The sequence below is a fragment of the Xenia sp. Carnegie-2017 genome, unplaced genomic scaffold (genome assembly GCF_021976095.1).
Source record: "Xenia sp. Carnegie-2017 unplaced genomic scaffold, XeniaSp_v1 HiC_scaffold_2, whole genome shotgun sequence".
NCBI classification, from domain to species: domain Eukaryota; kingdom Metazoa; phylum Cnidaria; class Anthozoa; order Malacalcyonacea; family Xeniidae; genus Xenia; species Xenia sp. Carnegie-2017.
In genome coordinates, this window is record NW_025813482.1 from 6892233 (window position 1) to 6917102 (window position 24870).

The window sequence follows — 24870 nt, forward strand, 5'->3', positions numbered from 1 at the left end:
GTCTTTGAAAATTGGAAAGACATAACAAGCACAGACAGTGCGATTACTAAGCTGACGAACTGTAAAATGAAATAATATGATCCCCACAAATTGACAATTTTTTAAATAAGCTTTATTTTTTACTATGTATTGCAATAAAATATAACAAGTGATCATCCACTTCCTTGTAAAGAAAGAGTTTTTGAAGCAAAAACATTTCAGAGTTTTCAAATTTTAAAGAATTTTAACTTTTAAGGTTTCAACGACAAGGAAGAAAAAGCGAAATTCTTTGAACGCATTCGAGTAGTTTAAGGAAGCATCATATTTGTTTTCGTGATACGCAACTTGTTATTTGAAATCACAGCAGGCAATTATAGAACGAACAAATGAGCATGCTCAAAATGAGTTCTTTTCATAAATGTTTGCTCAGTACACAGAAATATGCAAGCGGTTTTTAAAACCGCTATATTATACAGGAATTAGTTATTAGTGTTTACTAATGTTTACCCATTTGGTAGAAATATCAAAAGAAAGAAAGGGAAAGAATAAAAGGAAGAAAAATGTCAACCTCAAATGAATCAACATCATCATCATGTTCTTCCTATGCATCTTTATTTACTGGTAGGTAAAGGCAAAGAACGATCATATTGTTTTAGTAATGGCAATAGACCATAAATTGTTCAGTTAAATTTCTTTTTACTGTTTTATTTTGACTTTTTACGTTTTTTGTTTTTTTCATGTTGCTTGGAAATTGGAGTATGTAATCATATAAAAATTGTGAAGTTTAATTTACATTAATAATTTTTATTTCAAATTGTAGAAAAAGATAAAGCGATTTCTAGTGACGAAAATGAAAGGTAAAAGTGTTGATGTTGTCCAGTGGCATAGCTTGTAAAATAGTAACTCCCGCATGCCCATGTTGGGCCAGAGGCACAACCCCCACTAGGAGGGTCTAGGAGCATGCTCCCCGGGAAAAATTTTGAAATCCAGAGCCTTGGAAACAGCATTTCCTGCGATTTGGAGGGCAAATTATTTGTTAAACAATAAGTTATAAACACACGTTTTTATTAGCTGCATTCTTAATGTGGCAATAGTCGAAACTGCAACTCGTTAAAAAGGTACTAAAAGTGGCTCAGAGAAACGTTACACAGGAGACAATTGTCCCCTGAAACATAATGAATCGAACTTATCACTGCCCCTAAATAAACAGAAGAAATTTAGATTAGCACAAAAAATAACATAGTATACAACCCTTCCTAAAATGCATAGAGAGAGATTGTTCTTAGCACTCCACTTGTTAGTTTATACTTGTTTAGATTGGGGTACGCAGACAGGGATGGCTTTATTCTTTAAAGTCATGCTTAATTTTCTAAATGAAGTACCATGCATTATAAAAACAAATATCAAAACACATACTATACCCATTATTTATAAAGAAAGGCCAGCTGGGTTTTTCTACAAATTTTTAAACCACGTCATTATGCAATACCTCTTATTCCACTTTTTGTTCAATGATATCTTTGTGAATAGATATTCTACACAAAGAGCTAAGCCGACCTTGACCCATTCTATTCCTCACATAGCTTTTTACCCTTTTCAAGCAAGAAAACAACCTCTCTACTGATGCACTTGCCACTGCCAAGGCACCATTCAATTTTAACAAATTTACCACTTGACGTAAACTCGGCTGGAGATTAAATTTGTAGATGTATTTAAGCACCTCATTACTGCACTCTTTGTGAAAGTCCTTGTAATTGTAAATGAAGGAAAGTTTACTCTCCAAAGTTTGGATGTCAAAGAGAGGACTATACTTATCTTTAAGAAGATTGATCTTCTCCTGTGGAACTATGCCTTTCGATGTAGTAAATAGTTTAGGATTTATAAGATCTAAAAACTCAAACTGATTAATATCTTGAAATCGTTCACTTAACATGCCTTTAATGGATCAATAATCTCAAAATAAAGCTGTTTGTAATTGTATCTACTATCTGCTCTGGTTGCTGGTGGGCCTACTTTTTCTAGTGCAGTTTGGTAAATCTCGGTGAAAGCTTGATCTGTGCGAAGTGATACAATAAACTGCTTGAAATTGTCAATCTTGCTTATGTCATAATTAAAATGGGTTTCCCTATTTTGAATAATGGAATACAAAATTGTGGACTGTTCAAAAATCATGTAACCACATTCTAGAAAACAAAAGAGAAAGCTATCAAGATAATGCAGTAAGCCACTTATTTTACTTAATGACTCATCATCCCACCCAGCTGGTTGTTCAAGTACGCCCTCAAAAATATCTAAATGTTTTTCATAGTTTTTTTGCAATACATTGATTAATCAAGAGCGATAATACCATCTTGTTTCACTAGTGGCAGGAAACTCAAGCTTTTCTCTTTGGGGCATTGCTTGTAAATGTGCTGAATGTACCTATATTAATGAAAAAGATTTTAACAGGAGAAATTGATGAGGCTGACTGGCATAGGACCAGGTTCAATCTATGAGCTGCACAATGAACAAAATGGGCAAAAGGATACTCTTGTCGAACCAATGCTTGAAGATCATTGATATGGCCAAACATGACAGAAGCACCATCATATGTTTGCAAAACCAGTTTTTCTTCTATATCAGAATACTCACCAAGTTTGTCTTTGACAACTTGTGATATTGCTGTGGCATTTCTGTTCATACTTACATCCACAAATCCTGATTGCCTCTCAATAATTTCACTTGCTTTGTCAAACCAAGCAATAACACTTAGTTGCTCTTTGGTGGATACATCAGATGCTTCATCAACCTGAATACTCATAAATGTGCAATCATTTATTTCCTTTCTGATTTCATCTTCATTAATTGAATCAAGACAGCTGATAAGATCATTTTGAATTTCTTGGAAGACTTCAGTAAATCTTCTGTCACCAACTATATCAGATTCTGCTTGTCTACTGTGCAGTCGACGCTCGAATACAGAATCAAACTTAGCAAAACATTCGAGCAACTCTCTATAATTACCGTTGTTCAAGCTACCTTCGGACTCATCGTGACCTCTAAATGGCAACTCTTACTTTGACAAATACAGCACTGCCTCAGTAACAGTTTTTAAAATTTCTCGATTTTGTCTCACCTCCTCATTGTCACGCTTAACGTCATTTCTTCTCGCGAGGGACATAAGACAATCAATTCGTTCACTAGCTTCATACATTTTCCATGTCTTAAAAGCAGTCAAATGCGATTTAATTTTTTCATGCTTCTTAGCATTAGACATAATACTCCGCATATCGTTGTAGCCATTCTTAGTACATGATGGCGATGTTTTTGGGGAAAACATTAGACATGGCCAACAAAATACTTTCTGCAAGGTTGTACTGCCACACAGCCTGTCCTTCGTCTCATACCAATCTCTCTGAAATGCTCTTCCCTTATTTTGGATTGTTAAATCAGGAGTAGGCCGTTCATGAACGATAGCATTCTGTTTGACCGACGATCGAGCAGAGAACGGTTTAGCTAATAAGCTATTTACTCTATCAACCTCAGTTTAGCAAGTCGCTGTCGCACTTGAAGCCATTGTGTCATACACAAATACAAAATAGCAATTTGAGAGCAAACACGATAGAAAATTAATACCGACAATGATCTGGTAATTTGATAACCACTAACCGCGAGTGTATCTAACTGTCGCGGGTATAAAAATAATTTTTGCATGGAAAAGTTTAAAAGAAGTCGATGTTAAATTCTCAGGAATTCTTTATTTCTATGTACTTGAATGTGCTCTATGAATCAACGCTCTCTGCTGTCAACATTAAAATATATAACCGGTCTTTGCATATTTAAGATTTGTGTTTGTTATTCCTATCCAAATATACATGTGTTGGATTTAAACTTTGAAGTACTTTATTGTTTTAATCGTGCATATAGTTGTGCACTTAACAACCGCCAACAATACAAGGAATTAATCGTGTACAACTATAGATATTGCGCATTTAATAAAATATGATAAGGAGTATTTATTATACTGAAATGTCATCATGAGATGTTGAAACATTTTTATTTAAAAAAAACAACTTGTCGTATTCATTAAATGCGCGTTATCAATAGTGCTTTTACGCAGTTACGGTAACTACAGATATGTTGTTAACATGACACCCAGAATTAAGATATTGATAATGAAAAGCATTGCCAAATGTAAAAATTTGCATGCATTGGAAATTGAATTATTTATAGTTGTAAGGGAAACGCAACTTTCCAATAGACGGAAAGTGTAAGTTATACTTGTGATGTACACACATGTACCCAGTATGTAAATCTATAATTAGAAGGTGTAAGTTTTGGGGACATTGCCGTTGAGAACTCCGTACATCCACTTCAAGTTGTAAACACATTTCGTTTAGGATCATAAGTTATGGGCAATAAGATCAAGGCAATAAAACCAAATGAATTAAATACCTTTAGTGTACTTTTATGCTAGAAGCTTAAAAGCCTAAAAGCTAGAAATTATAAAGTTATTGGATTATATTACCTCTATATCATGAATCTCATGAAAAGAAATACGAAGCAAAAAATTGTAGAAAAGCTTTGAAAAGTGAAAAAACTTTTCTTTAAAAAAAGCAGCAATAATGCATATGATAAATCTCCATTCTGTACTCTAATAGGTAAATAAGCTCAAACTGTTTCTTAAAGCAAAAATTGTAATAATGAAGAAATATACAGTACAGTAACTTTAAAGGTTTCATCACTGAATTTTAATGCTTCAGTATAGTGCATTAGATATTAGTAACATTCAAACAACACTCAACTAAAATATTTTGATAAAGATATGACATGATTTAAACATTAAGTTATATAAAACCCAATGACTTATACAGTTTGAAGCTTCACATCTGCATCAAGTCATCATCAATCTCAGTACAAATGTTTACACAGACACAAAATTTATGGTCTTCCCATTTTACATGTTTGTTACATGTTTGTGAATTGGCATTTCATTAAGCATCAAAACACACACAACCTTCTTGCCATCTTTCTTTGGATCATGAACTTTAACTTCAAAGCATTCAAGGCATCCTTATTGAAGCCATTGTCTCCATCCATAGAATTTGACCACGATCAAATTAAATTCGAGTCGTACTCATTTTCGCTCAGCTTTAAATTCGCGCGATTTAATTTCGCGCACTTTGTTGACAATTTTTCGCGCAGCTTTAAATTCGCGCAAGTAGTTTTATGTGCTCGTTCTTTTTGGTTTGTTCAAAAGAACTATTAATAGTTGAAGCATTTATATTGAGCTTTCTTTATTAAGAAATACCTCAATATTCATCAAAAAAACGATTGGGTGGCCTCAAAAATGGCTTCAAAATAAAGCGTGAGTTCACTATCCCAACAAGAACTAAAAAATGTAATAAACGATATTGCCTAACAATATACTTTATAAGTCAAACAAAAGTTTAGCTACAGTTCAAATGGATCCTCTTTTCGTTGTGGTTCCTCCAATGCGGCGCTCGCACCTGATCGTTGCCAAACTTTGACGACAATGTCCTTGTTCGATTGCATGTAATCATAGAACTGCACTATCCATTTTGCGTGAAGTGGTTTGAGCACGCTAATTCTCAAATCAACAGAAACTTTATCAGGTTGAATACCTTTCTCTTTGGGCTTGACTTGCTCTGAGTACCATGTTTGCGCCTGGTTTCGAAGGAAAGCTTTGCAAGAGCGATTGACTGTTAAATCTAAGGGCTGCAGGTATGATGTCATATTATTGGGAACAGGTATCATCTTCCCATTATTGTCGGAAATGATCTTCTTTACGGCATCCGTCCAATGTGCTTTAAAAACATCGGCGATCAAAACCCATTGTTTTGTTGCGCGAAAACCAAGCTCTTCTCTAATTTGCTTAACATAGGGGATTAGAATGCGATTGACTAATTCAATTGCTTTCGTTTCATTTGACCAATGATCTTCCGTGTGGGTAACGTGGAATTCTTTTGGAAATCTGAATTTATGGTGACACCGGTCTGTTTTCCCCTGGTAGATTTCCCCTGGTTAATAATAAAACCAGAATCAGGAAACCTATTCGACCCATATGCTATTGGTCTGTTTACCAAAATCAGAGGCAAGATTGAACCATTGTCACTGGTCGGACATTTGCCTCGAAAGATTTCCCGATTTTGCAAGTTCTTTTTTGAATATTGGGGCAATATAGAAGCATGTGTATGTGACATCAAATTTCGTCGATCCCCATTACCACAAGGAGGCTTGGAGATTCCTATTACCCTAACAGTCATGCAGAACAATGCAAGTTTTAGGATATACAGCAAAATGCAGACATTCGTGACGGAATACTACGTAGAACCTGAGAATATCCCGACTGAAATTGTACAGGATGAAAATGAAGACATTTTTGATTTTTAATGTTACCAGGACAACTAAAAACATACGTCAATATGTATATGAGTTAATAAAACAACTGATTTGCATTACCAACAATGAATGTCTCGTATTACACTACTTTGCTTTTCGCGCGGATTATATTTCGCGCAGTACTAAACTTCGCGCACTCAGCGCTGCGCGAATTCTAGTAATGCGCGAATTTTAATACAAGTAAGGTATTTGATTTCGTTGTAATGATTGTGAAATGGCAAAAAGCAAGAAATTAAAATACTTAAATTACATTAGTGTTTATAATACTTGAATACATGAATACACAATTGTGAACTTAATACTTCTCTTCTTTTTCTCTTTTTTATGTGCTAGCCATGTGAGTTCAAAATTTGATTGACTAATACAGCTTTCACCTCAATAATAAATTTTATACCCATATTTAATACTAGTTGCTATGGGATTTTTCCCTCTAAGTATGCAACATCTGGTGTTTTTTATACAAGAATGATGAAGTGCATGTACACATGTAAAAATAAGGCAATAAAACCAAATGAATTAAACACATTTTGTGTTCTTTAATGCTAGAAGCTTAACAGTTATTAAACTGTACTACCTGTATTTCATTCATATTATGAAATGAATTAAGAAGCAAAAAACTGAAGAAAATCTTGGAAAAAACAAAACATTTCCCTGGTTTAATAAAGGGGAAAATAAAGCAAATGGTAAATGTCCATTCTGTACTTTATTAGGTAAATGAGCTCAAAGTATTTTTACAGCATAAACTGAAATTAAGAAGAAATATGTAGCACTGACGTTTTCATCACTGAATCTTTAATGCTTCAATATGGCTTGTATTACATATAAGTAACATTCAAACAACATTCTACTAAAATAATTTAATAAAGAGATGTGACATGATTTTACAATTTAGTTGTAAAAAACCCACTGGATTGTACAGTTGCAGCAAGTCATCATCAATCTCAGTATCAATTTTGACACAAGCACAAACTTTATGACCTTTTTACATGACATTTCATCAAGCATCAAGACACACAAAACCTTGTCATCTTTATTTGGTACTTGACCTTTACTTTCAAAGCATTCAAGGCATCTTAACTAAATCCATTATCTCCATAATAGAATTAGTCCAAGTTCAAATAACTTTTGGACAGGGAAGTTTGTAAATCATTTACCTTTGTTTGTATTCAGCCTTATAATTTTGCAGTTAGACTCAGTCTGGTCAATAGCATCTTCCAATTGTCTTCAGATAGTGATGTATAAAATAGTGTTGGTACTGGTACTGCAGCATATTCCAGAAACATTTTTCTATACGATCATCTCTTCATGCTGTCAGCAAATTGATTAGAACTAACTCTGCTCTACATCATGGGTACTCTTTGGGGTGATCGTTTCTTCATAGTATCTGCCCACTGAGTAAAAAGAGCAGAATCTTTTTCGCGTTAGGGAAACTATTTTGCAAACAGGTTTACGGTTTCACACATTAACAAATAAGTGGAAAGTATGTTGATATTTAAAAACAAATATAGGAAAACATCAGTCGGATTTTATTGCTCAGGCTTCAAGTTCAATTGCTTTTCAATTTTTGATGAACAAACAAAACAAATATCTCACCTGTGAAAGCGACATGTTCCTTTTTGTGGACATTACGATATTCAACAATTGAATGGTTGAAGTATTTTTACTTTAAAAGAAATGCCAAAGAAAGATATCGTGTTTGTTTTTGAAAAATGCTGTGTAATTAGCTATAGACATCAGGGGGAGGTCGAGAATATAATTTTTCTGCAAAGCAATCATTTCAGCGGAAATAGGTCCATTAGCCGCCATTTTTTTGGCGTCAGGTCCATTGAGTTCTATAATAACTAGAGCGGCTATCTCAAGCGCGGCCTTAGATATCTGATGACGCAAAAAAAATGGCGGATTTCGTCCTTTGCCGCTGAGATTTACCGAAATTGACCGCTTTTTCGAAAATTTCACAATTTCCCACTCCCTCCTGAGGAAAGAGTGAGGATGTATGTGTGTATTTGGGATTCGGCAAGCAATTTTTTGATGAAAATCAAGGTAAAAACCTTAAATTCATAACAGCGAGTCAACTGTGGTTGTCAGTTATCTGCTCTTACGAGGATGCATTTATAACTATCGACGAAAGACCTATATGTCGGCTACACATGTATGAATGCAGATGTGCGTCGTTTTCTTACCAGCGTCAAACTTGTTTGATCGATTAAACTCTTTAGTCTATACAAAAAAGTATATCATAGCTCATCTCCACTGTGGTTCACGAGAGAGAAGTTAGCTTATTTGTTATCATTGCTATTTTGCTTCTTTTCATGCAATGGGCAATGGCTTTTTTCGCCACAATTGTAGGATTTTTACTTGTTTCTTTAAAAAAGTACTTATTAAATCTCTGGATATTTACGGATTTTCTGTAATTGAGTTTCATATGAAATTTCAAAAAGACTCAAGTCTGCATAGGTTTGGTAAATGAAAACAAACAATATTGTATAGAAATTACTTTAAGTAACCTTTTGTGATGTTCTGAAGTGCAACTGCATCAAATACTTGTAAAGTTGTAGCACATTTTGATTTTGTTGTATTGATATATGAATTGGGCAAAATGCAAATAATCATCAAAACACTTATGCTTCCAATGGTGTTTATAATTCATTTGTAGTTTTAATACTTCTACCTTTCTTTTTCACTTTGTTTTGTTTTTCCTATATTTGCAATAAAAGTGCACTATAATTTGAATGATTAACACAGTTTTCACCTCAATAATATATTTCATAAGCAGTTGGTAGTGCATTTTGTTCTCTGAGTATCCACATCTGGTGTTTTGTTCATACAAGAATGATGAAGTGCAAGTAGATATGTCATAGCAAGGCAATAGAACCAAATGAATTACATACCTATATAGTGTGCTTTTATGCTAGAAGCTTAAAAGCTTTTTAGAAATTAGAAAGTTATTGGATTATATTACCTCTATATCATCAATCTCATGACAAGAAATAAGAAGCAAAAAATTTGTAGAAAAGCTTTGAAAAGTGAAAAACTTTTCTTTAAAAAAGCAGCAATAATGCATATGATAAATCTCCATTCTGTACTATAATAGGTAAATAAGCTCACACTGTTTCTTAAAAAAATATAAGAAATATATAAGACATATACAGTACAATAACTTTAAAGGTTTCATCACTGAATCTTTAATGCTTCAGTATAGTGCATTAGATATTAGTAACATTTAAACAACACTCAACTAAAGTATTTTGATAAAGATATGACATGATTTAAACATTAAGTTATATAAAACCCAATGACTTATACAGTTTGAAGCTTCACATCTGCATCAAGTCATCATCAATCTTAGTACAAATGTTTACATAGACACAAACTTTATGGCCTTCCATTTTACATGTTTGTGAATTGACATATCATTAAGCATCAAAACACACACAACCTTCTTGCCATCTTTCTTTGGATCATGAACTTTAACTTCAAAGCATTCAAGGCATCCTTAGTGAATCCATTATCTTCATCCATAGAATTTGACCATGATCAAATTAAATAACTCTGGATAGGGCAGACAATAAATCAATTATCTTTACAGCATTATCATTTTTTAAGACTCTGCCTGGTCAATAACATCTTCCAGTCATCTTTACTCCTTGATCTTCCCTGCATGTTGTCAGCAAATAGAACATAACAAGCTCTGCTCCAAATCATGGGTACCGTTTGGGCTGATCATTTCTTTTTGATACTTACTCACAGAGCGAAATGTGTGCAGGGTCATTTTTGCTTTGGGGAAACTAATTTGCAAATAAATGGGTAAATTTACGATTTCATGCATTAACAAATGACAGAAAATATGCAGAATTTTATAAACAAAAACAGGAAAACATCAGTATATTTGGCGTTCAAGTCAGTCTTAAAAAATACGATCTTTAATATGTATTTTATTGCTTTTCAAGTGCATGTATAATTGCTTTTCAATCGTTGACGGACTAACAAAACAAACAACTACCTCACCTGTGAGAAGCGATATGTTCCTTTTTGTGGAAACTACGACATCCAACAATTGAACGATTGAAGTGTTGGCATTATAAAAGAAATGCCAAAAAAGATATCGTCACAGAATATGGAACTAACGATGTCCATATTCTGTGATATCGTGTTTTTGAAAAATTCTTTATAATTTACTATAGACACCAGGGGGAGGTCGAGAATATTATTTTTCTGCAAAGCGATCATTTCAGCGGAAATACGTCCTTTGGCCGCCATTTTTTTGGCGTCCTCGCCCCAGTAAAGTTAGCTGCTCCAGGTATATAGAACCAGTGAACTCGACATTTGAATAACTGGAATGATAACCGAAGCCAAAAATTGAAGCCAAAAAATATTTGTCGTCATCATTCGTCATCACACGTCAGGCTCTAGTCTCTCGCATGTTCATTTCAATTTTTTTAAATCATTTGTCCCTTGGTAATGATAGAGTTCGGATCTTGATCAGAGCGTAAAATAACGAAATTGAATGAAAGGTTCACGGAAAGTGAATCAAAGTGATAAATCGAAGCAAGGTGAGGTGAACTTAGTCGATCTGCTCTTACGCTGCGGTTTTCCTTTAAAACAAATCAAAGTCTTTAAGGATATTCAATTACTGATATCGAGATGACAACCATTTAGTATTTCAAGCACTATCAAAATCGATGAAAATACAACCGCTCTGTAAAAGTAAAATGCGAGTTATAGACTCAATATTTTTATGAAACTGGATATTCAAGTTTTTTTCTTCGGAAAAACAGATCTTTAAATCCACTGAATTGACAAAAAGACAAACACTGTCGACACCGTTTGAAAATTTACCTTCCGATGTAAGAAAAATGTTTGCAATATTTTCTCGTCATATTTTCTTGTGTATTGTCTTTTTAGCATACAGTGTAATTTTCAGTTGGCTTTTCCTCGTTTAAGTTGTAAGTAACAACGAACTCACTGTAGTAAAGTTTCAGCTGTAAAATAACCTTTTGCGAAGAGTTGGCCTCGTGTGTTGTTTGTCGTGATGTTGTTTATATGTTTATGCTTTGCAATTTGTATTCAAATTTATATGCCGTGTATGTTTGGCACTCAGGGATGATACTGACGTACAAACCGTGAATATTCGACTTTGAAGGACTGGAACTGACGTACAAACCGCGCAGAGACTAGGACTTTGGCTTCAACTTTTTATCTATAAAATGTATTGTCGTTATCATTCCAGATATATATATATATGGAGTTCACTGTATAGAACTCAATGGTCAGGTCCCAGCAGTGAACTCCATATATATATATATATATCTGGAATGATAACGACAATACATTTTATAGATATAAAATTTAGAAGCCAAAGTCCTAGTCTCTTGCGCGTTCCAGTCCTTCAAAGTCGAATACTCACGCGGTTTGTACGTCAGTTTCATCCCCTGAGTGCCAAACATACACGGCCAATATAAATTTGAATACAAATTACAAAAGCATAAACATATAAACAACATCACGACAAACAACACGAGGCCAACTCTTCGCAAAAGGTTATTTTTACAGCCTTTACTACAGTGAGTTCGTTGTTACTACAACTTAAAACTAGGAAAAGCCAACTGAAAATTACACTGTATGCTAAAAAGACAATACAATAAGAAAATATGACGAGAAAATATTCAAGCAAAAATTTTTCTTACATCGGAAGGTAAATTTTCAAACGGTGTCAGACAGTGTTTGTCTTTTTTTGTCATTTCAGTGCATTTAAAGATTTGTTTTTCCGAAGAAAAAAGAAACTTGAATATCCAGTTTCATAAAAAATATTGAGTCTATAACTCGCATTTTTACTTTTTACACAGCCATTGTATTTTTCACCGATTTTGATAGTGCTTGAAACTTGAAATACTAAATGGTTGTCATCTCGATATCAATAATTGAATATCCTTAAAGACTTTGATATGTTTTAAAGGAAAACCGCAGCGTAAAAGCAGATCGACTAAGTTCACCTCACCTTGCTTCTCGATTTATCACTTTGATTCACTTTCCGTGAACCTTTTCCTTCCAAAAATTTCGTTTTTTTTACGTTCTGATCAAGATCCGAACTCTACCTTTAGCAAGGGACAAATGATTTGAAAAAATAAAAATGAACACGCGAGAGACTAGAGCCTGACGTGTGATGACGAATGATGACAACAAATATTTTTTTGGCTTCAATTTTTAGGTTCGGTTATCATTCCAGTTATTCAAATGTCGAGTTCACTGGGTCCCAGTCCACTTAGCTGCTCCAGTTATTATAGAACCAGTGAACTCAAAATTTAAATAACTGGAATGATAACTGAAGCCAAAAAAATATTTGTCGTCATCATTCCAGATATATATATATATGGAGTTCACTGTATAGAACTCAATGGATGATGCCAAAAAAATGGAGGAATTGACCTATTTCCGCTGAGATTTACCAAAGTTGACTGCTTTGCAGAAAATTTTGCAATTTCTTACTACCCTATGATGAAAGAGTGAGAAAAAGTATTCGGCATTTGAACAGCAAATTTATGATGAAAATCAAAGTAAAAAACTGAAATTCATTACAGCGAGTCAACTGTGGTTGCTAGTTGTCGGCTTCTACGAGGATGCGTTTTATAACTATCGACGAAGGACCTTTTTGTTGGCTACAAATCAATGCAGGTGCGCGACGCAGCGATGAGCGAAGTAAACATTCAAACTTGTTTGGCGGATTAAACTTACCGGTTTATACAAAGAAAAAGTACATCATGGTTTTTCTATCCGGTTGCCGTGAAAAGTGCTAGCTCATACTGAGACATTCATTCTCATTACTTTTTGCTTTGTTTCACGTAATGGCGTTTTTTGCCACAATTGTATGATTTGTATTTGTACATGCATGCTACTATGTATAAATGTCTAAATGGTTGGAAAGTTACTGCTTTACTCAATATCATTCATTAGATATTAGTAACAGTCAAACAACACTTTACTGAAATATTTTAATTAAGATATGACATAATTTAACCAAAAAGTGAGTCATCAATCATCAATCTTGATATTAATTTAACACAATCTTAATGACCATTTTACAGCTGTGTAAATTGACATTTCATCAAGTATCCAAGCACACACAACCACCTTGTCTTGTTATTTTTCTTTTGTACCATTACTTTACATTCAAGGCATCCTCAGTAAATCAACTGTCTCTATCCATAAAATTAACCATGATGAAACAACTCTTGTAATAATGTTGAAATAGTGTTGATATTGCATCATATTGCAGAAACACTATGCAACCTGATCATCTCTTCATGTTTTCAGCAAATAGATCAAATCAAATTCTGCTCCATTTTATGGTTATTGTTTGGGGTGGAAGTTTCTTCATGTTATCTATCCACTTAGTAAAGTGTACAGGCTCTATTTTGGCATCAGGGAAACTATTTTGCAAATAGATGGGTAAAATTATTGAATTTCATAACGAAAAACAGGTATCAGTATATTTGTTACGCAAATCAATGTTTTAGATTTTACGACTTTTTTAAGTGTATGTAATTGCTTTTCAATGTTTGATGAACAAAAAAAACAAGCAAATATCTTACCTATGAAAGCGAGATGTTCCTTTTTGTGCACATTACGATATTCAACAATTGAACAATTAAAGTGTTGGCATTATAAAAGAATGCCAAAAAAGATATCGTGTATGTTTTTATAAATTCTATATAATTTCCTGTAGACAACAGGGGGAGGTCGAGAATATTTTTTTCCTGCAAAGCGAACATTTCAGCAGAAATAGGTCAATTGGCATCCATGTTTTTGGCATCATCGCCCCAGTGAACTCAACATTTGAATAACTGGAATGATAACTGAAGCCAAAAATTGAAGCCAAAAAAATATTTGTCGTCATCATTCGTCATCACTCGTGTTTCTCGCGTGTTAACAAACAATTTGTATTTTTTCGGATCCTAGATCTTAAGTTTGACCTCAGTTGACTTCATTTTACTAGTTAGTTTTATCTTCATGAAGAAAATCTTTTATATTTATTTCAATTCAACATCCTCATTACGTTTTTCAAATAAACTAAAAGGATTTGTTGGTATTAATTTTTATTCAACAAAATTTACATATAGAATGAAAACATCTTATAGCTACTATATATTTTCGTCATACACAGTCAATCTGCTCTTAAGCTGCGATTTTTCTTTAAAATCTATTAAAGTTTTTAAGGACATTTAATTATTGATATCGAGACGACAACCATTTAGTATTTCAAGCACTATCAAAATCGATGAAAATGACAATCGTTCTGTAAAAAGTAAAAATGCGAGTTATAGACTCAATATTTTTTATGAAACTGGATATTCAAGTTTCTTTTTTCTTCGGAAAAACAGATCTTTAAATCCATTGAAATGACAAAAAAAAGACAAACACTGTCTGACATCGTTTGAAAATTTACCTTATGATGTAAGAAAAATTTTTTCTTGAGTATTTTCTCGTCATATTTTCTTATTTTATTGTTTTATTAGAATACAGTGTAATTTTCAGTTGGCCTTTTTTCGTTACAAGTTGTAAGTTACAACGAACTCACTTAGTAAAGTTTCAGCTGTAAAAAAACAGCAGATTTGAGCATGCGCCAGGTCCCTTAGCCAACCAGAATTCAAAACTTCTTATATAAAAGTGTATTGTATGTTTCGCCATCTGAAGATAGGCGGAATACGTGGAGAAATCGCGCGAGTAGGCATTGAAATGAGTGAGGAAAGGCAGTTGCTAGGTTACAAGACAAATCTCGAGATTTTGCGGTATTACGATTACGAACCACCGAATAAAAGCGTGCAAATGAACGAATAAAATATAATATTGAAAATTGTTTGTGAAATAATGTATATCTCATCTCCAAATAGAATATTTATTATTTTTGGGGAAATTTTTAGTCCCGCCGGACGGGAGTAGCGGGACCGCTAGCTACGCCACTGATGTTGTCCTTGTATAACTTAAACAATGTTCTATCTTGATCTCCTGCTGCGTGTGTCAAATCACTTACAAATTCATTAATTACAAAATTTTTGTGATTATCTAATTCTTGAATTTATCTTCGCTTGAAAATATTGTCACAATTCAGTTTTAAAGCCGAAAATTATAATAAATATCTCGTTGGTAACCAGATCATTGGAATTTGAACTAATCTGGAATAATGTTGAGTGACTGACTAATAAGTAGGGTGGCATGACTGGTTTAACGTTTAAGAGAGTCCATGAACGCTCATATGATTCGATATGAATCATTTCATAGGTCAATAGCCGGATCAGTTAGACGATTTGACTGATCTGGAATGATCTTGACTGATAAGCGGGATGGTCGGACCGATAAGCAAGTCCAAGTGCTATCGTGTAATTTGTTCGTTTAAATTTTTGTCTTATTGTGATTGGTTTGACAGATTTCAAATGATGGCCTACTGAACGCATACAGTCAAGCTTTCTGTCTTAGTGGAAAGTTTGATCGTTTCATAGTGATTTACATAGAAAACATATTTACTTGTTTCTATTGAGTTATATGAGAAATATGCAGGAAAGTTAGGGCAACAGGAAAAATTGCGTGGCTACGGTGGCTCACAAGGGCCACCACATAAAATAAAAATATTAATACACACACAAAATAAAAATACACACACAAAATAAAAATACACACGCAAAATACATTATACACACACAAAATAAAAATACACACACAAAATAAAAATACACATACAAAATAAAAACACACACACAAAATAAAAATACACACACAAAATAAAAATACACACACAAAATATGATTGCGGGCGCTTGCAGTGTCGGCTTACTCGGAATTGCTCGTAACTGATCGTTTTTGTTTTCAAAGTTCTAATGGTTCCAACTCCAGAGTACATAATAAAATTCATTGATTTCATTGTGATCAATTATTTCAAAGTTGCTTACGATATTGCTCCCCGTATTCTGGTTAAAATCAAGGTTAATGTGTTGTCCTCGTTGCGGCAACAATTCCGGCTCAGTCTCGGAATCAAACACGTACTGTGATGATTGTTTATCAGAGGAAAACATTACACGCTTGATAACAGGTTATTTCAATCGTGGTTATCCGTATGGGGCAATCGTCAGACTTTTGCAAACCTCCGGTATTCTGATGTCTATACGGACGTTGAAGCGCCGCTTCAGATCTTTGGACTTAAGACGAAAAGGACAAGTCGTTGATGAACAAAATTTAATAAATGTTATAGAGTATATAAAAGCCTAGGAGCAAACGCTTGCTGGCACCTCGACGGTAAGATTACATTAATGTAGTTTCTATGAATTTTTAATCAAACTTATAGATAATGGGGAACAGTTACCCAAACCTAGCTTTTTTGTAGCACATTATTGAGTGCAAATGTCTAACAAACTCTTCCCTTTTTAAGGATATGACAAACTCAAACCATATGGGTTTGCAGTACATGGTGCTGTTTGTGGTTACAGCAGAAGAATTCTGTGGCTTGAGGTTGTCAGATCAAGCAAAAATCCAAATGTAATTGCAGAAATATTTCTTAATGCTGTTAAGGAGTTTGGAGGCTGCACATTGTGGGACAGAAAATGTTTTATTGTCTGCAATGCAATGCTACCTGAGAGCTGATGGAGATGATGAATGGGCAGGGGAGAAAGCTCATGTTTATGGATCCTCTCTTTCAAATCAAAGAATTGAAGCATGGTGGTCTTTCCTGAGACGAACTAGGTCAGGCTGGTGGATTGACTTTTTCCAAGATATGGCACAAAAAGGTTTGTTAGAGTTGGGTAATACCTACCACATGGAGACACTGTGGGTTTTTTTTAACATGTTATTTCAAAAAGATTTAACAAAAGTAAAAGATCACTGAAATAGCCACTACATTTGTAGGTCGCAACATGAAACCGTATCAGGAGTTCCAGACATTTTGTTCTTTCTGCCAGAATACTATGTGGGTGAAAACTGCCTAATAGAGATTTCTGCTGATAAGCTGAGTGAAATGGAAGAGAGAATTGACCCATGCATTTGTGAGGACATTTACAAAGAATATTTTGATTATGTCTTGGAAAACAAAAATTTGGCATGTCCTGAAGACATAAATGAAGGATTTGAAATTTTTCAACATTTAATTAATGTACCACAATGAAGTTAGTGTTAATTATATAGATTATCACACAACATAATAAAAGTTAAATAAAGTAAATGGTTTGAACCCAGGAGTATCGTTACATGTTTGTAGATATAGATCGTCCAGGTTAGTAGAGTCTTGAGAAGGACTATTATTGTTGATGTTGACTGACATTTCAACAACCTTAGCAATAAGCATCTTCAGAGTCAAATCGAAACGTCAGTCAACATCAACAACAATAGTCCTTCTCAGGACTCTACTAACCTGGACAATCTACATCTACAAACATGAAAAGTTACTATGTAAGAAGTATTTGGCATAATGATACCCATGCCACAAAGATGAAATAGAAATATACTGTTGCAAAAAGGTTTTTGCAACCAATTGCAAAGCAAATAAAACTATATTATGAAACATGATTTGTTGTAAATTGTTGAATACCATTATGGTAAAATGGTATTCAACGTCCGTATAGACATCAGAATACCGGAGGTTTGCAAAAGTCTGACGATTGCCCCATACGGATAACCACGATTGAAATAACCTGTTATCAAGCGTGTAATGTTTTCCTCTGATAAACAATCATCACAGTACGTGTTTGATTCCGAGACTGAGCCGGAATTGTTGCCGCAACCAGGACAACACATTAACCTTAATTTTAACCAGAATACGGGGAGCAATATCGTAAGCAACTTTGAAATAATTGATCACAGTGAAATCAATGAATTTTATTATGTACTCTGGAAGTTGGAACCATTAGAACTTTGAAAACAAAAACGATCGATTACGAGCAATTCCGAGTAAGCCGACACTGCAAGCGCCCGCAATCATATTTTGTGTGTGTATTTTTATTTGTGTGTTTTATTTTGTATGTGTATTTTTATTTTGTATGTGTATTTTTATTTTGTGTGTGTATTTTTATTTTGTATGTGTATTTTTATTTTTTGTGTGTATTTTTATTTTGTGTGTGTATTTTTATTTTGTATGTGTATTTTTATTTTGTGTGTGTATTTTTATTTTGTGTGTGTATAATGTATTTTGCGTGTGTATTTTTATTTTGTGTGTGTATTAATATTTTTATTTTGTGTGGTGGCCCTTGTGAGCCACCGTACGTGGCAACCTGCAAGTACAAGCACGAAGTGCGAATGTTTCCAAGTAATTTTGAGTTTCCCCCAAATATTCATAAATATAAAAAGTTTTAAAATAGGATTTATTGTGAGATTTTGACGCGTTTATGACGTTGTTATGTTATGACAAATATTGTCAAATGGATATTATGGATTACATAAATTAAAAAGTTATAGGAAGAAAAATATTGTGAAAGTAGAAGGGATCGAGTGGAATAGAAATGCATTGGACGTCAAGAAAGGCTGGTATTTATTGATTAGCAGGCTCTCATAAATGGAGAGTTTGAAGGGATCGTGGGAAGAGGAAATTATTTTAAACTCGTCAAGGTCGACACAAGGAATTGTGTCAAGATGTTTCATGCAAACTTTCCAAAACTTTGTTACCTCGGCTCTCCCTTCGTGACACAGTTCTCACACTTGAAATCGTTGTTGTTTGCAACAATTTTACTGTTAGATAAACCATTGGAAGTCTGACTATCTATTCTACCAAAGATTTTTGTAGATCGTGCGCGCTGATGACTTTAGCGACGTTTTCCTAACTGTTCAGTTTTTTTGATACATGCCCCCCGTAGAGTATTTCCACGCTCACAAATCATTTCCATTTAAAAAACTTAGCCGAATAAGACTTGCTGTTATGGTAGAGATTGTATGAACATTAATTTTGAAAAGAGCCCCAGCTTTCTATGAGTTCTTAAGAAATAAACTAACTTCTTGGTACTGTCCTGTTTGAGGCATACGCAAAACTATATAATCTAATTTACTAGAGCCGACCTCTCATCCTTTTTTAATTTTCAAATTCATGGAATGAAACAAATTTATGATATGAAACAGATAATGCTTGATTCTGTAGTCGTAATATAGATGATGCGCTGTACAGCTGTACAAACATTGTAATTGAGATTGTGTCTTATTCTTTGTACTGCGTTCATCTATTTAGATTGAATTATTCAAGACTTATTCGCTTTGTAATGGGTATTGGTGCTGACACTTTAAGAAAATTTTTCAAAAGTATCCATGTTAACTGGGGGAATCAGCCATCTGACGCCAGTGCTCTTAAGAAAGGTTCCTTACAACTGTTACCTTATCAAGAAAAAGCATTTTATTCTGGTGATATCAATGAATGGGATGTGGCTTTGCTTATTAGGGTATTGAGGTTTACCACCAAATGTGCAGCTAAAGTAAGAAGAGATTCAAATATAGACAATGCTTTACAAGGCATTGCCACTGTACGCAATACGATTTTTCATGCACGTGATGAAAAAATGAGTGATGATGATTTTGAAAAGCAGTGGGAGAAGCTGAAAGCCAACTTTATTGTCTTAGGTTGCTCTGAGACTGAAATTGATGAAGTATCAGTAGGTAATCTTAAAAATAAAGCATATAAATGCAATCTTAAGAGCATCTTACTTGGTATACTATATGCTTTACTTGAACTTATAGATAAAGTTGCTTTATTTTCTTTAAAGCTGTTTATTCGTTTACTACCAAGACAATGCACCTTTATTTTTGTCATATTTCAACTTATTTGCATACCTTTCTTTAATAAAGATCACACTGAAAGAAGTTTACAACAGTACAAAATGCTATTTTTGGAAGAAGTAGCTGCTCTTCAACATTATTACAAAAAAAACTGTTCTGATGCTGAGATAAGGAAGGGTGAAAAACAAGAGGAAGACGTGCAAGATGCTATCCCAAATCCTGAGTGGGATGGCTGGATTCAACTTCTTCGTGGAATGAATAATTTTAACCAATCACAAACAAATTTGGTATTAGTGTCAGACGTGATGACGTCAGACGAATCAGAAAATTTTAAGGTTTTAGCGGCTGTACCATGGAGTATGGTAATTGATTTTGATCCAAATTCTGAAGATGAAGGTTTGTATAAGATTTTCGATTCTCAAGCATTACTCCCACTTATGCTTCAACCTTTCACACCTGGCAGGATAGGAAAAATTAATGTATCTGAATTACAGAGGAAAATTGACTCCAAAAGAATACTGTGGCTGTTTGCGAATGGAAGAAAAATCGACGATAAAGAAAGTCAGCCTAAATTTTTTCCAGCCTGGGAAAGGCAGGATGTAAAAAATATTGCAAAGTTTTTTGTCTGTTGTGCTGATTCGTTCGATAAACAAAAGCCAATAAGATGTCTTGCTCTTCCAATATCACCATCAGCGTTGCCCTTCGTCGAAGTTACAATGAAGCGATTTTTCGAACACTTTTCAGATTTCAATATTTCATCAATTTCCATTGATAACAGTTGCGAAAACTCCAGCTTGAACAAGGACATTCAAGTGTTTGCTATGTCATCTAGTGACTTAAACAAAGGGATGAAACAATTGTTTAATTTTCGTGAAGATTCCCTAAAATATGAGATGCCCTGTTTCCAGTCTGAGCTTCGTGTCTCTTTAACACAGAAAAATTATGTGTACATGAAAGAGTATTTAAAACTGTTCTACATTGGCTGCGAACAAAAGTTCATGTATCCAGATGATGAAAAAAAACAAAAGAAAACTATTGAAGAACATCGAGCAAGCTTTCTCTCTGGTAATTCGATCTCGTTTCTCAGCTTGTACTTCAACCATGATGCCAAGCGTTCCAAGGAAAAAGATATTGAAATCCACATTCAACGCATGATTGATCAGCGTTTGCTAAAGCACAGCAGCATCGTTCAAATTGCTCACTCTCCTGGGACTGGGGGCTCCACAATTGCCAAAAGAGTGCTTTGGAATCTTCACAACAATTTTCCGTGTGCATCGGTAAAGCTTTCTGATGATTTTAATTTCGAAGATGAAACAAATTTTTTGCCAGAGTTATCAAATCGAATTGCTACTTTGGAAGATGAATGTGGGGTATCCCCAGTTATTCTTGTAGATGGTCGACGGCAGTGGAAAGTCGATTTGTTGAGCCATAGTATTGTTCGCTCCTTGAATAGTCTTGGAAAAAGAGCAGTTATTCTTCAGTGCTGTCATGGTAGCAAAGTTTCACCAAACGGAGATGTGCACAAAGTGTTCCAAATTAATTCAAACTTGGAAGATAATCCTGATGATCTAAAAGAATTCAAAGAAAAATATAACGTAAATGATCAAATAGCTCGTCGAGTATTTCATTTTCCGTTACTGTCAATGATGAAGGAATTTTCTGCAAAACTTAAGGAAATTGTGACAAACACGTTGTATGACCTGAGTGATCTAGAGAAAAACATAGCAGGCTTGGTGGCCTTTCTGCAGATATATGCCGATCAACCCACTCCAGCTTTTCTCCTGTACGAAATGTTCAGATCTCAACTTCGTATCGACAAAGGTGTTCAGGTCACATATCAAGATATCAAGAAGTGTTTTTCCAATGATTTACTTAATCTCATGATTCGTCAAGAGAGGGAGAGTAACGCCAGATATACTCTTCAGCATCATGTTGTAGCAACTATTCTTTTTAAAAAATATCTGGAGAAAAGACGACAAAATTTGTACGAATATGTTTTTTGGTTTTTGAACTCTTCTCCTATTAACAATATGAATAAATTTGTTGAATTATATTGCGACCTTTTTCTTTTCAACAAAGGTGGGACGAAAGAACGAAATTTTTCATTTTTGATCGAAGAGTTAGGATCCTTCAGTAAAACGAAAACTGCCAAAATCTTTCGTAAAGCTGCTGAAATCATTCCTGATCCTCGACCTTGTGGACATGCTGCCCGCTATCATGCCAGAATGTCTCCTCCAAAGTTTCAAGAAGCCGAAGAATTAATATCAAAAGGAATTAAATTATCTGAAACTTATGGCAGGGTGAAGAGTATTCACGACAGCAAAGGTATATTGCTTTCCATCATGTTGCGGCACAAGGTTCAATATAATGAAATAAAGGACATAGAATGTTTGGAAAGCTTGGCCAATATTGCAATTTCCGAGTTTCGATTTGCTCGAGATTTCCCTCCAACATTTACTTCTCCTCTACTAGGTGAGGTAGATGTTTGGACTTCCTGTATTCAATGGATCATCCAAGATCATGATTCAGATGTAGAGAAAGCTGTGAAATACATTTTGAACGGAGCACCGTCATTTTTTCGAACATGTATTAGTGATTCGTTTAATCTTCTTGATATTGTTGATGATATTATGTTTTCCACAGTATCAATTCAAGCCGATTTATCTGAGCTTCGACAACGTACACAAAATTTACGGTTGACTTTGATATGCTTTTTGACCAATGAGGGATGGAGAAATCGCAATAGAGTTTTTAAAAGTCATGGTAATGTTTTTGCCTTCATAGGCAATTATAAATTACCAAAAATTAGTTCAAAAGAGGCAAAACGTATAAGAGCCCAGGTGCTACTTAAATCAAATCGGAATCAGCCTTTGAAAAAAAATGAAATGAGTGAGTTGATGAAATTGTTGAATGATCTTGTGATTGATGGAAAGGAAGTTTCTTTTGCTTCCAGTTTCATATCACTGAGTTTGGAGGGAAATGGGCCAAAGTTTCAATCCATGGAGAGACTCTGGAAGGTGTGTCGTGATTGGTTGGAAGTACCAAATTTGCTGGATCCAAAGCGATTTTACTTTACTATGGTAATGGCGTTCATTCACATTTTGAATGGTGAAGATCGCAAGGAATACATTGCTGAGTACAAAAGGATGGTGACTAAACTTAAAGAATTGTCACGTACACATTGTAGAAGTTATCGATTTGTACATTTCTTGAAGAAGAACGGCAAGGGAGAATCGCAACTTGTGCCTGCCTCTGACTACTTAAGCTACAAAACAGAAGATCTGGAAACTGAAAGTTTTTGGAAGGAATATTCTAGACAGAAGCTAAAAGAATGTGCTGGTAGACTTCGTGTTCATACCAAGGGAACAAAAAAGGTCACAAAGATCGAGCTTCTTGAAGGTGGTATTGAACTGCACGTTAACAAAGATGATATTGGTGTTCCAGATAAAGATTTTAATGAAGATTCAAAAGTTTATTTTGTCGTTGGCTTTCAGTTAATTGAGCCTGTTGCAAAGGGAATTACATTCCATCCTTATGAACAGTCTAAGAAAACTTGATTGAATGTTGTGGTAGAATTTTGCAAGATTTTTTCGATTTGTTATGTATCTCTTTAATATAAAAAAGGAAACTCAAAAATATGTCATATATATATACAAGTATAATATCTATAATGAAAGCGTGTGATTAACAGTTAACGATCGTGAGTAGCACTGTTTTAAACCCAATAACATCAGACATTTTTTTAATTTATGCAGTTTTTACTTTGCCAGTCGTGTAGTGATGCTTATGGTTCTTCCACGAACGTTTGTATTTAATGATTTTATGAACAAAACTTTTAATTTTTAGAATTAATATACATAATATAAGTGCTGGTAGCGATGTACATTGTAACTTTTGCTGGTAACGATGTACATTGTAACTTTTAAATTTGATAACTAAAAACATTACTACAGTCAATATCGATGTATGTCTTCTATTTCTATTAGTTTCGCAAGATGAAATGTTCGATAAGCGATGTGCTCTTTGAGTATTATTTTAATATTTTTAATAAACGCGCATTTCCAATGACATTCTGACTTATTAGAGTGCACAAACTTTAAACTCGGAGTTGTTTTACAATAGGGAAGATTCTGGTGGTCCTCTGCGTGAGCAGTACTTGAGCATGGGACCATGGGACCATTGAAGTAAATATATCTGCAATGCTAACTCCTATAGTTTTGTCCCATGATTGGCTGAAGCCAAAATACAACCAAAATTATCTAGTCAAAACAGTAACAATTTTAGTAAAAATCTTTTATAAAGGACTGGGTCTACCTACAAAAATAGCTTCAACATTGGCTTTAATTTCCCCCTCCCCTGAGTTAGCATTCCAGATATATTTACTTCAATGCATGGGACAGCCAATGTTTAGTGAGTAGAGTGATTAGTGATCATTGAGTTCTATTCTATTAGCATCTACCGCAGAAATCCCACGAGATACTACGCATGCGCACATTGGTCATTCTCTACCCTGCTCACCGCCATTACAGATGGCGTGTTTGGTCATATCCGAATAATCCATAAAATAATTTGCCATCCTGCGGTGTAGAACTACAAAAAAGTTTTAAAAAACAATACAGGACAAAAAACCTACATAACCACTGAGTTCGCCCGGCAAACTCTTTCTGTGGTTAGATAATCTATTCAACAACGAATGACACAAGTCTGCGAAGAAATTGAGCAAGGAGACGACTTGACGCTCTTGCATAACCATTCTAAT

The 24870-nt window shown here is 34.3% G+C and overlaps 1 protein-coding gene across 1 annotated transcript; it reads left to right on the plus strand.

Annotated features, from left to right (window-relative positions):
- Window positions 1-513: 513 nt before the first annotated feature.
- Window positions 514-24179, plus strand: LOC124440660 (sterile alpha motif domain-containing protein 9-like). The gene is made up of 4 exons (XM_046991070.1): window positions 514-600; window positions 800-836; window positions 19570-19991; window positions 20181-24179. The coding sequence occupies exons 1-4, from the start codon at window positions 540-542 to the stop codon at window positions 23666-23668; spliced, it is 4008 nt and encodes a 1335-aa protein (XP_046847026.1). The 5' UTR covers window positions 514-539; the 3' UTR covers window positions 23669-24179.
- Window positions 24180-24870: the final 691 nt, after the last annotated feature.

Excerpts from the sequence above, each read along its gene's own strand:
- LOC124440660 (XM_046991070.1), top strand. The coding sequence starts at position 540 with ATGTCAACCTCAAATGAATCAACATCATCATCATGTTCTTCCTATGCA. Across the intron at positions 601-799 it reads CTATGCATCTTTATTTACTG|AAAAAGATAAAGCGATTTCT; the intron begins GTAGGTAAAGGC and ends TTCAAATTGTAG. Across the intron at positions 837-19,569 it reads TCTAGTGACGAAAATGAAAG|ATTGAATTATTCAAGACTTA; the intron begins GTAAAAGTGTTG and ends TCATCTATTTAG.